We start from the raw sequence: 12295 nt of genomic DNA on the forward strand, positions 1-12295 counted from the left end.
CGGCTCCCGCAAGGCCGCCCCATGGCCCCGCCGCGCCCGGCCCGCCTGGTGCCCGCGCTGCGCGCCCTGCTCTACTGGTCCCTGGTGTACGGCTACTGCGGGCTGTGCGCCTCCGTCCACCTGCTCAAACTTTTGTGGAGCATCGGCAAGGCACCGGCGCAGACCTTCCGCCGGGCGGCCCGGGCACATCCGCCCGCGTGCCTCAGCGACCCCTCTCTGGGTACCCACTGCTACGTGAGGATCAAGGTGAAGGCCGGCGCGCGCCGGGAGAGCGGGGAGGGCGCCTGACGCGGGCGAGGGCCGTGGGAGCCGCGGGCTCCAAGGGCGCTGGGCTGATTCTTCCCAAATGCTTCCCGGCTACCGGACGCTACCTGGGGGGACCCCAGGGAAGACAGGGGGTACAGGGCTGGGGGTTGTACAGGAGCTCAATTTATATCTGTCCGCTTTCTCCTTATCGCGTGTGTGGGGTGGGGGCGGGAGGGAGGCTATTTCTATGTGGAATTTCTCTAACCGGAGGATCCTCCTCCTGCCGAAGCAACTCAGAATAATTCTACCCCCCTTTCCTACTGCAAGGAGAAGCCGTCTCCTGTCATCCTTTCTGCCTTTTAGGGCTCGGATCAGCTGCAGAACAACGCTCCTGGCGATGTCCTGCTGTCTTAGGTTTGTCCAGGTTTTTTGAGATGGAGCGAAGGGACAGTTCTTGGGAAAGTCATTTCTGATTTCAGATGACCTAGGCAGAAACAGAAAAGAAATGGTGTGTGTTTGTGAGCAAGGCCGATGTGAGCACTCAGGGACCAGAGGGATGGAATAAAAAGTAGGTGTCCACTTTCCTTAGTAAAGCTTCCTTCGCTCGTCATTGACAGTACTTGTCCCAACTTCGGTCACAGCCCACAGACGTTCTATTTCCTGACGCCAGGTGGTGGAGTGAAATTGTCCCTGTGACACGCACTGCACTCTGACTCACGAGCCTCTCAAAGGCAGCATACGAGGAGATATTTATGTTACTGAGTCCTGACTTTCCGTCAGCAGCTAAATTCCCCAGCAACTGGGATTCAGAAAGGCAGGAGAAGCCTGAAAGATGAAAGAATCAAGTGCAGTCACGTTTGGTAAAAAAAAAAAAAAAAAAAAAAAAAAAAAAAACAAGCAAAAACAGAAAAATGAACCCGACCAACGGACTTAGAACTTAGTATAATCCATTATTATAATTATCGACCTGGCAAATACCTAGTACAGTAAAGTAGTGATTAAATCCAGTCCGACGGCCATAACATCTCATTCTTCAAGATTCAACCACCACTAAAACATTTTTAAAGAGATAACAGCAAAGTCGCATGTGCTAACTTCTGACTTATGGAGAAAATGTAACCGATGGACCATGTAACCTCGGAATGCCTTTCTTTCTCCTTAGAAGAAGAACCAAGAAATAGACACAACGGTAATTCCAGCCAGCTAGTCACTACGTTCCTCTCCACCTCTGTTTGTTTATTTAGCGGTGCTACAGCTGCAACCTTCCCAGCTACCTTTATGACTTGCCTGACTTGTTTGGACCTCATTTGCGGGAGGGGATTGCGGAACTGAGAACCTCAGGTCTTAAAAAAGCAGGCGCTCTACCGCTGCACCAAGGCCTCATTTTCTAAATCTGTAAACGACAGAGTTAATTGAAATGACGGGCCAGACTCTTTCACATCAAAGTCCAGGGTCCATGCTCAACTTTTGACTTCCACTACGGTTCATACTTTCAGGGATTTTGTTTCTTTTCCCTTTCTTTTCTGCTTTACTGTTCCTTGGTGTTTGCTTCTCTTGTTCCCTGTCCCTTCCTTTTCCTTGGGCTAGCTTATCTTCCACGTGCTCAGTGAAGTCTCCGGCACACACGGGAGGAACAGGCAGCGAGGGGACCATATATGAAACACTCAAGATAAAGTGTGGGAAGGAGATACCTAAAAATAAGAGAAGGGGTGTGAATTACGTAACTTCTGACGGGCAAGCTAAGCAGAGTACACGAGATAGTCTTAGCAAAATTGAAATTCAGATCAGAATTATTTACATATCCTGCAGGGGATGAAACATGACACCTCACTAAGACGAAAGCTACACTGTGATGTTGCTTCAGAAGCTCAAAATACATACATTGGCCTCAAAATACATACACAGAACAAAGGAGAGGGGTATTCTAAGGGAATACCCCAAAGGTGAATTGGTCCATTTATCCTATTGTTAACTCACGTCGTTAAATTAATATTTATTTCTTAATGCTAAAATAATTCAAGCGAGAATGTTTTCAGCCTAATGGAAATTCTAAACGTCTTAGTTTGATGATGCTTGTTACCACAATCTGCGTATTTCCCACTTTCAGGATTCGGGACTGAGATTTCACTATGTTGCTGCTGGAGAAAGGGGCAGACCCCTCATGCTGCTGCTTCATGGATTTCCGGAATTCTGGTAAAGTTACCGACTAACTTCTTCTCATTCACGTTAGCACTCAGCAGCTTGGCTTGGTTCCCTTGGTGATGCTGTAAAAGAATAGGATTTTTTCCCTTAGGTTGGGAAGCTGGTGTGAGGTGCCATGTATTGAGTCAGCCCAGGATAGAAGGTAGAAAGGCAAGACAGCAACAGAGGGTGAATTTGCGCTTAACCCCACGAGGTCAGGCTCGCTCGTGCCATAATCATGTCTAACAAGTTCTACTCTTGACACTTTACAATCAGGGTTAAATGTCATCTTGAGTTTTGCAGAGACAAACAGTCTAACTGTAGAACTTACCACAGATGACTTTCTTGTAAGGACAGATCATTTCCCAGGGTGGTGAGTGATTCCTGAAGTCCCTGAAGCCACAGCAATGGTTTCCCTCCTAATCTAAAAGCATAAATACATATGACCATCCTAATTATTTCAAGACAACATCTTGCTGTGTAGCCCAGGCTAGCCTTAAACTCAAACCTCTTCTCGTCCAGCCTCCAGCTGTCACGCTTCCTTTTAGGGAGATTTAAAAAGTCTTCTAATGTTTCAATTTTCTGAAATTTCAAGTTATAAAACAGCTTCTGCAGAGCAGCTACTCTGGATATAATAAAATACAGCCCGAGTGAGGGAAGGAGGACTTGGCAGGAAGCCCAAGGCTTTGTTGAGAAGGCATGACCACAGGAACTTATGAATGTAGGCTCTATTACAGACCTAAATGTTTTAAAGTAAAAGAGAAAATTCCTATAGCAAAAAATTCATAGTGCTTTCTATTCTAGTCTATTTGTGTTATTAGAATAAATATGTATATGGTTAGAATAAAATACCAGAACAGAAATTTACTTCCTACAGTTCTAGAGGCCAAGATGTTCAAGATTAAGTCCTTGGGAGATTCAGTGTCTGTTAAGAGCCCAGTCCCTTTTCTCAAAATGCTGCCTGGTTGCTTTGTCCTTCCAAGGGACTGATATCAATCATATCCTCATGTAGTAGAAGGATAGGGAGGGCCTAGCTAATTCTCTTGAGTGCTTTATTTAATATCATATATGAGGGATCTGACCTCATGACTCAGTTCCTCTTTAAAAGTCTCTCTCTTAATACTATTGGGGTTTGAAAGGAAATGGCCCCCAAAGAGAGTGGCCTTCTTGGAGGAAGTGTGTCACTGTGGGGGCGGGATATGAGGTCTCTTTGGCTCAAGCTTCCCTCAGCATGGCTGTCAGCTGACTTCCTGCTGCCTGCGAGTCAGGCTGTAGCAGGCTCTCAGTTCTGCATGCCTCCCTGCTCCCCACCATGATGATAAGGGACTGGACCTCTGAAACTGTAAGCCAGCAGCCCCAATTAAATGTTTTCTTTATAAGAGCTGCTGTGGTACTGGTGTCTCTTCACAGCAATGAAAACCCAAACTAAGACAACTGCCATTTTGGCAAATTGTTTCAGTATATGAATTGAGGGGTATTTACAGTGGCAATATCATTGATGGAGGTGGATATTTCCCATTCTCTAATGATCCTAAAGGACCCAAATAAAAACAGACGTAAGAAACACCCAATTCTGAAAAAATAGTGTATTAAAAAGAGACTGAGGTGAGAATTAAGTCTTTTTGTTGTTGGTTTTTTTGGTTTGTTCATTTGTGACAAGATCTCTCTGTGTAGCTTTGGAGCCTGCCTCAGAACTCTGTAAACCAACTGGCCTCCAACTCCCAGAGATCCGCCTGCCTCTGCCTCCCGAGTGTTGGGATTAAATGTGTGCCACCACCACCCAGCAAGAAAGTCCTTTTTGCTGGCAGAGGGGTATGACCTTCAGATGGTTCATGAACTAAATAGGTTAGGGAGTGTTTTTAAAAAAAAGGTGTGTTCCAGGTTGACATAAAAGTAGAATATTGGCTAACATTTGAAAAGCTAAAATCTTTCTTTTACTGTCCCATGGTATCTGGAATTCTACCATTACAAATTCTTCATTTTGTTTAGAGCCTTGAAGATATTGTGTCCCGATTTTAACGCAAACTCTGAGAGTTTATCTGCAGGTTTTACCAGGCATGCACAACTTCCCATATACCACTGACCAGAGAAAGGCCCTGCTCTATCAGAAGGCTCCACGTGGAGTGGCAAGGAAGGGCTCAGGTGTCCCACCCAGACAGACAGATCAGCCACATCGACACTGGTAATAAATAGGGTGACAGAGTGTCACACCCAGATTGCTTCTGCAGCCTTAAATGCGTCTTGCTCGAGGAATATTACCTTTAGACAATTTAGTCATTGTTTATGGATGAGAGGGAGCCTGTGGACTATCCACAAACAGTCTATCCACAGTCTACCCATCACCCGATTTCTATAGTGCAAGAGGCCTGTAGGTATCATCCCGAGAAGATCTCTACCCACTCAGGGTTTAGTTGAATGGATAAACATGGAATTGTCTTCTTTTCCTCCATCTGGAAACAACCTAATTAAGAAGGAGAAAAACACCCAGTGTAACTGAGACATGTATAGAGAATTGCATCACAGAGTGCACGACATGACCACTTACTCTTGTACATTATTCTGAAGCATGAATCAAATATGACCACTTACTCTTGTACATTATTCTGAAGCATGAATCAAATTTTCCTAGAGTGGCAAAGGCAGGGAGTTCACTTATGGTCACAGGAATGTCCTGGTTGGGTTTTGTTGCCAGCTTAAAGAGGGGACCTCAAGTGAAGAATTGTTAAGAACAAATCGGCCTGCGGCATGTCTATGAGAGATTTTCTTAATTGCTAATTGAGGTAGGAGATCCCAGCTCATTATGGGCAGTACCATAGCTAGACAGATGGGCCTGGGCTAGGTAAGAAAGCTAGCTGGTTACAAGAGAGGGAGGAGTCTTTTCCAAGGTTCCTGCTTCAGTTCCCATACCAGCTTCCCTTGGTGATGGACTGTTACCAGAACTGTAAAGTGAAACAGACCGTTTCCTCCCCAAATTGCTTATGGTCAGAATGTTTTTTATCACCATGACAGAAAAGCAAAATAGAACAGGGATCTAAAATATCACTTAGAATGTTTTTGCAGAGGTGTTGTGAGGATCAAATCAAAATGTGTAAAACCCTTCACGTGGGCCCAGTCAAGATTCAAAATCTGTTCATTTGGGGACTGGGAAGACAGCTCAGTGGGTGAAGCACTCACTGCTCAAGTATGGGGGTCCAACATCCTCTCTGGTCTCTGCAGACACTCAATCACACAGACACACAAAAGTAAAGAAAATAAAAAGAAACCCTTACAATAGTTTCTAACACCTAGAGTACCATACAGCCTAATGTACTATCTATACTTACCGTTGTTACCTGAGACTGGTGAGCAGTGGCAGTATTTAATGTGTACTGTTACATGGGGACATGAAACAGCAGGGTCCTGCATCTGCTTTCTTAAATGCACAGGAAGTGTTAGAGAAGATAACACATCTGTGGGAACTTTAGCTAAATCAGCCCAAACTAGGGCTGTTTGACAGAAGATGGTATTTCTCTCCCTCTGCCTCAATCTGCATCTCTTTTAAAAATATTTTTTGAGCTGACCCAGGCAATGTTTGCGAGTTGCCTCCATCTGCAGCTGCCTGGAATGCTGCCATCCCTCCCATGCAGAGGCGAGTGTGCACGCCTCATCCTGATCTCAGCCTCCACGGAAAGGACAGAAAGGATGCTCCACACCTCAAAGTGTCTGGCGTGGAAAACCAGGATCCTGAAATTTTTTTTAACAAAAGTAGTAGAGGAAGAGGCTGTCTTGTTGTTTGTTTCCTCTGCGATTGTCTAGAGGTGTCAGCAAAGCTAAGCATGGTGGCACATGCCTATGATTCCAGCATGGACAGGCCAAGACAAAGGAGCCTGAGGCCAGCTGGGTCTAAGCAGTGCTAGTGCCAGGCCTGACTTCTAATAAGTTCCCATTCAGGAAACCAATAACAAAACCACTGTTTCTCTCTCTCTCTCTCTCTCTCTCTCTCTCTCTCTCTCTCTCACACACACACACACACACACACAAATGTTTTTAGCATAAAAAGTATGAAAATAGTTTTGTTTCAGTATCATAAGGGTTGGAGTCTTTGCAGCGTGTGACAGAGGGATTATGTTTGCTTTGTTTATATGAACAACAATGCCATCTGTCACTACAGGGATTTCAATTTTCATTTGTGGCTGAAATGTGAGTCAAATTGTTACTATTTATGAATTCCAGAAAAAAGATGTTTAAGTTATTCTTCAGAGGCTGGTAGGTAAGGTGTTTGCTATGTGAACATGACAGCCTGTGCCCAAGGCCCAGGACCCATGTAAAAGACAGACACCACACACAGGATGCCAGCATGGAGGCAGACACAGGCAGGTCTCTGGTTCACTGGCTGTCCAGTTTAGACTGATCTGCAAGGATTAAGCCAGTGAGAGACCCTGTCTCAAAACAAACCAAGGTGGAGTCTGCAAAGATGGCTCATCAGTTAAGCTATTGCTGCTCTTGTAGAGGACCTGAGTTCAGTTCCCTGAAACCACATCAAAGAGACCATAGCTACCTGTAACTCCAGCTCTAAGGTATCTGAGACTCTTCTGGACTCCACAGACTCCTGTGGTCATATGCACATACCCTTCTACACAAGCACACACACACACACACGTACATATCTATGCATTCATGCATTTGCAACTATAACCATATAAGCGTGCACATACACACAAAAATTATTCTTCTGAAATTTGTTAATATGTTGACATCTCCCGAGCTCTCAGAATTGATTAGAATGCTCTTTTGTCCTCACACATTCATAGCAATAGTTCCATTTTTCAAAATAAATTTTAGTTAATTTATAATATTACTAGGTGTCACTGTGACAAATATATGATATTATCATATTTGGTCATGTCTGTCCTGTTAAATTTCTTTGCTCCTTGTCAAGTCTTCCCTTGTTCCCCTCCTTTCTCTAAACAATCCTGTCTTCATGTCATATATAATATATTGCTCATATATAGACATGATATAGAGAGAGAGGAGGGGAGGGAGAGAAAATAAAAACATGCAATATTTGCTTTTCTGGGAATGACTTGTTTTGCTTAGCATGATGTATTCAGTTCTATCATTTTCTCAAAAACAGGACAATTTCATTCTTCTTTATGTGTAAATAAGTCTAATATGCCCTTTAGTAGATACACCATGTTTCTGCATCCATTCATTTTTTGGTGAGCATTCCCCTTTGCATTTCACAAGAGAACCACAGAAAAGTACATCATAGCCCCTGGAGTCAGAGTTACAGACACTTACCAGATGCCCAGGGTGGGTTCTAGGAACCAACCTGGCCCTCTGTAAGAATAGTTAGTGCTCTTAAATGCTAACTGCCAACATCATTGTTCTGTTGGATTCTTTTAGTTTTCAGACCTTTTCTTTTCAACCATAATTCCAACTGTTGAAGTTACTGAGTTATTATTGTTGTATTATTGAATAATTTGAATATTGAATATTAAAAATTGAATATTGAATAATAAATAATTGAATAATTTCAATTGTTGAAATTACTAAAAACAAAATACTGAGCCCTTTTTGACTGTGGAGTAAGGTAAGTCAAATTTAATTTAGAGGGAAATAGATTTTCACATAGTAAATCTATTTCCCTCTAAATTAAATTTCATTTTCAAAATGGCAAAGCCACCTGGCTCTACAGTACGAAAGTATTTTGTTTATATTACCCTGCCAAAGCATTGAGCCAGATTGTTGCAGATTCCAACAAAATTCTTAAGCTTATCTTCCTTATTATTATTTTAAAGGGTTAAGACATTTTATTTCATATAGAAATTCAATCTGGGCTGGGTGGTGGTAGCACACGCCTTTAATCCCAGCTCTCGGGAGGCAGAGGCAGATGGATCTCTGTGAGTTCGAGGCCAGCCTGGCCTACAAGAGCTAGTTCCAGTACAGGCTCCAAAGCTACAGAGAAACCCTGTCTCGAAAAACAAAACAAAAGAAAATAAGAAGAAATTCTATCTGTAAAGTAACTATTCTTAGTAAGGTTAGAAAATATATATCAATTTTGTATGTAATACTTCGTAGTTTCTGTAAATTCTGATCCCTTGCTCTGAGTTTCTGGAAATCGGAAGGAGATGAGTGTTCCTAATGATGATGAAGGGAGGCTCTTTCTCACATGGCTCTCTTTTCCCTGTCATAACATGCAACTATATAACTTTTTTTAATAAGAGGGGTTTTTTTGGTTATTTTTGAGATAGGGTCTTATGTAACCAGAGCTCACCATGTCACTGAGGATGACTGAACTTCCTTAAAATTTTTATTTATTCAATTTTATGTATGTAGGTATATATTAGTGAAATATGGGCTTTCAGAGTCCACAGAAGGCAGAAGTAGGCATTAGATCCTCTAGAAATAAAATTATGGATAGTGACAAGCCACCCTGTGGGTGCTGGGAATAATAACCAGGTCTTCTGGAATGGCAGCCAGAGCTTTTAATCACTGAGCTAGCTTTCCAGCCCCTACATAGTTTTTTAAAGAATCATTTCTGACTCTTTTCCCCTTAGGAAGTCTTTACTGTTCTTGTTTGTTGGTTGGTTTTGAGACAGAGTATCATGCTGACCAATCAGAATGATTTTGAAACAGGGTGTCACTATGCTGACCAGTCATCAGAACGGTTTTGAGACAGGGTGTCACTATGCTGACCAATCAGAACAATCTTGAGACAGAGTATTATTATAATGACCAATCAGAATGGCTTTGAGACAGGGTATCACTATGTTGACCAATTAGAATGATTTTGAGACAGGGTGTCATTATGCTGGCCAATCAGAACCGTTTTGAGACAAAGTGTCATTGTGCTGACCAATCAGAATTCTTGCATTAGCGCCTCTCTCAGTGCTCTGATAATGTTGCTCTTACTATTAGTCGACATTTATTTATTTTTGTGCCTGTGCATGTATGTGACATGGTACATGCATGGAGGGGAGAGGAGAAGCTGTGGAAATGGGCTTCGTTCTCAGGGTCCAGCTCAGGGAGTCAGTCAGTCTTTACACGCAGAGCTCCCCAGGTCCGCATTCTTAACGTTTCTTGTCCCCCTAGGTATTCTTGGCGCCATCAACTGAGAGAATTTAAAAGTGAGTACAGAGTCGTTGCGCTGGATTTGAGAGGATATGGAGAGTCAGACGCACCTACTCATCAAGAGAGTTATAAACTGGACTGTCTAATTGCAGACATAAAGGATATTTTAGACTCTTTAGGTAGGTTAGCCTTTTGAATATTACTTATGTGTGCGTATGTGTTTCTGTGTCTGCGTGGGTGTATGCACACATGTGTATGTAGGGACCTGCAGAGTCCAGAAGAAGGCACTGGAATCTTTGGAAGTCACAGATGTCTGTGAGCCTGCTCTGCGCACTGGGATCCACATTCTAGCCTTTTGATGGGACAATAAGCACCCCTAACCCTAAGTCATCTCTCTAGTCCCAATTTAGCTTTTTTTTTAAAAAAAGAAATCATTAATTATTTTTAAAAGATCTATTTATTATTTCTATTTTTGTGTTTATAAGGGTTTTGCTTCCATGTATGTAAGTGCACCATGTGCATGCCTGGTGAGGCCAGAAGAGGGCACCAGATCCCCAGGACTGGGATTAGGGTGGTTGTGAGCTGTTCTGGGTGCTGGGAACAGAACCTGGGCCTTCTGCAAGAACAGCAGGTACTCTTCATTACCCAGCCATCTCCACAGTATCATCGTTAACTCTTTCAGTTCTGAATAAACTGTGAACTGACCACGTATTTTCTCGGGAGGATGTTCTATATCTAGCTAACCTGGATATAAATTATCAATGTCCTGGCCACATAATTCTGAGTATGCAGCGCACACTGTTTGTGTGAGGAATTTAAATTCCTGTACCCTGAGCATTCAGCTAAGAATGACTTTCAGACCTGCGTTTAAAAACAGACCTTGCTTATGGCTACAGCTATTGTTCAGTGATAGGCTGCCTGGTTAGCATGCCCAAGGTGCTGGGTTCCATCCCTGGTATATTGAGAACAGAGAACCACAGACCAACAGACAAACATTTCCTCTCTTTTTCAGGGAGAATAAGGGGAGGGTAATCCCATTGGACTGGGACAAAAATAGATAAAGACATACTGTTTATCACTTAAAGAAAATTATACTCAGAAAGTTTCTTTCTTCAGAGCATATACCTAGATATTCATTATAAGATGCAGAGGCACTTGCATGGTCTCTCTTGTATCTGTCAACTGCAGCAATCCTGTGTGAGAACCCCTGCCCCAAACTCTGGGAAAGACAGCCATGCCATGTATTCCTATGATCAGGGTTCTCCAGGCTTCTACAGCCTGGGTGGGGGTCCACACGGGACCCTGGGTGTGGGTCCACACGGGACCCTGGATGGGGTTCCACACGGGACCCGTTCACTTCTCTGTATGAGTTGAGCTGGGCCCACGCCAAGGAGATAGGAGCAGACGGGGTCTTCTGGTGACAGCAGAGCTGGTAAGAGGCTGAGCCCAGCCACGTGGTGCAGCTCAAGTTTTGGCTGACAGCCCACAAGGTAAAGCAAGTCACAGGGTCACCTGAACAAAAGGTCAAGTCATACAGCTACCAAAGGACCAAAGCCTAACATCAAAGGGGCACACAGTGTATTTCTAGTACAATAACCATCCAATCTACAGACTTCACTTTGACTAAAACAAAACAACCACGTGCTGCCTTTCGTGTGCTTATTTACGTTTATATTGAGAGGGACACATGGTTGTGGAGGTCAGACAACACCTAAGACTCAATTCTCCATCATCTCCTTCCACCACGTGGGTTCTGGGGGCCAAACTCTGGTCCTCAGGCTTGGCAGCAAGTGCCCTTCTCTGCTGAGTCATCTCGTTGGCCCAGCCCTTAGTGTGTTAAAATAACACGGGGGGGGGTCACTAAATCAAGACTAGAGTATCATGATATAATTAAATTATAGATCTGGTCAGCAATTCTAGAGGGATGGGTGGATGGAACCTGAGCGCCATCAGCAGTGGGTTTGTTGTTGTTGTTTAGTTTAGTTTTTATTTTTTCTGAATCTGACATAATTACACAGATTCTGGCATTGATTTTAAGTATATATGCTTCATTCAGATTTGCCAATAATTCAGTAGAATAGGCCTAAATTGGTGATCACAAAGCCCTATAGCCAAATCGATAATAGAAACGAGAAGATGTGTGTGTGTGTTTGGGGGTGATGTTTGCAAGTGTGTGTGCATATGTGTGTTATTTAAGTCATGGTAAGAAATGCCAGAAAGGAATTACAGACGAGTCTTATCCATGTGCACAAAGGAAAGCTGTAGGGATCTCTCGTAATCAATACCCTAAGCCTAACTCATAATCATCATCATGATTACCTTGTCGCTTAATGACAGGCTCTGCTCTGAGGAACGCATCATCACGCAAGCCTGTCGTTATGCCGATTTCACAGTGGGCTTACACAAGGCCAGGCGGCATCCATCAGTCCTTGACTGTGGCCTCTGTACAATCAAGACTAGCAAGCAAGAGAGGTGTATGGCATTCTTGCTGGCAAACCACAACATACTGTTTTATAGTAAATGGTTAGAGGAAGGACACTCTAAAACAGCAATAAAAAGAGTAGTGTATTAATAATATAAACCATGTGCTGTATCACTAAGACAGCTAACATTGAAACTCTACCCCAAATAATCCTATTTATGACCTACTTACGTGCGGTCTCTACCACAGCTTCCAGACACAGGTCCATAAAACCAAAACGCAACTATTTCAGATTTCTAAAGAATACACTCGGGAGGCAGAGGCAGGCGGATCTCTGTGAGTTCGAGACCAGCCTGGTCTACAGAGCTAGTTCCAGGACAGGCTCCAAAGCCA

At 43.4% G+C, this 12295-nt stretch overlaps 1 protein-coding gene across 1 annotated transcript in view; it reads left to right on the plus strand.

The window, feature by feature from the left end:
• The first annotated feature begins 9 nt into the window (after positions 1-9).
• The window catches only part of Ephx4 (epoxide hydrolase 4), a 26910-nt gene continuing 14624 nt past the window's right edge, over positions 10-12295 (plus strand). Inside the window, exons 1-3 of the mRNA XM_005359642.3 lie at positions 10-246; positions 2354-2439; positions 9502-9659. Coding sequence (XP_005359699.1) covers positions 22-246; positions 2354-2439; positions 9502-9659 — 469 coding nt within the window. The 5' untranslated portion in view covers positions 10-21. The remainder of the gene's footprint in view (positions 247-2353; positions 2440-9501; positions 9660-12295) is intronic.

This window comes from Microtus ochrogaster, linkage group LG1 (assembly GCF_000317375.1).
Source record: "Microtus ochrogaster isolate Prairie Vole_2 linkage group LG1, MicOch1.0, whole genome shotgun sequence".
Lineage (NCBI taxonomy): Eukaryota > Metazoa > Chordata > Mammalia > Rodentia > Cricetidae > Microtus > Microtus ochrogaster.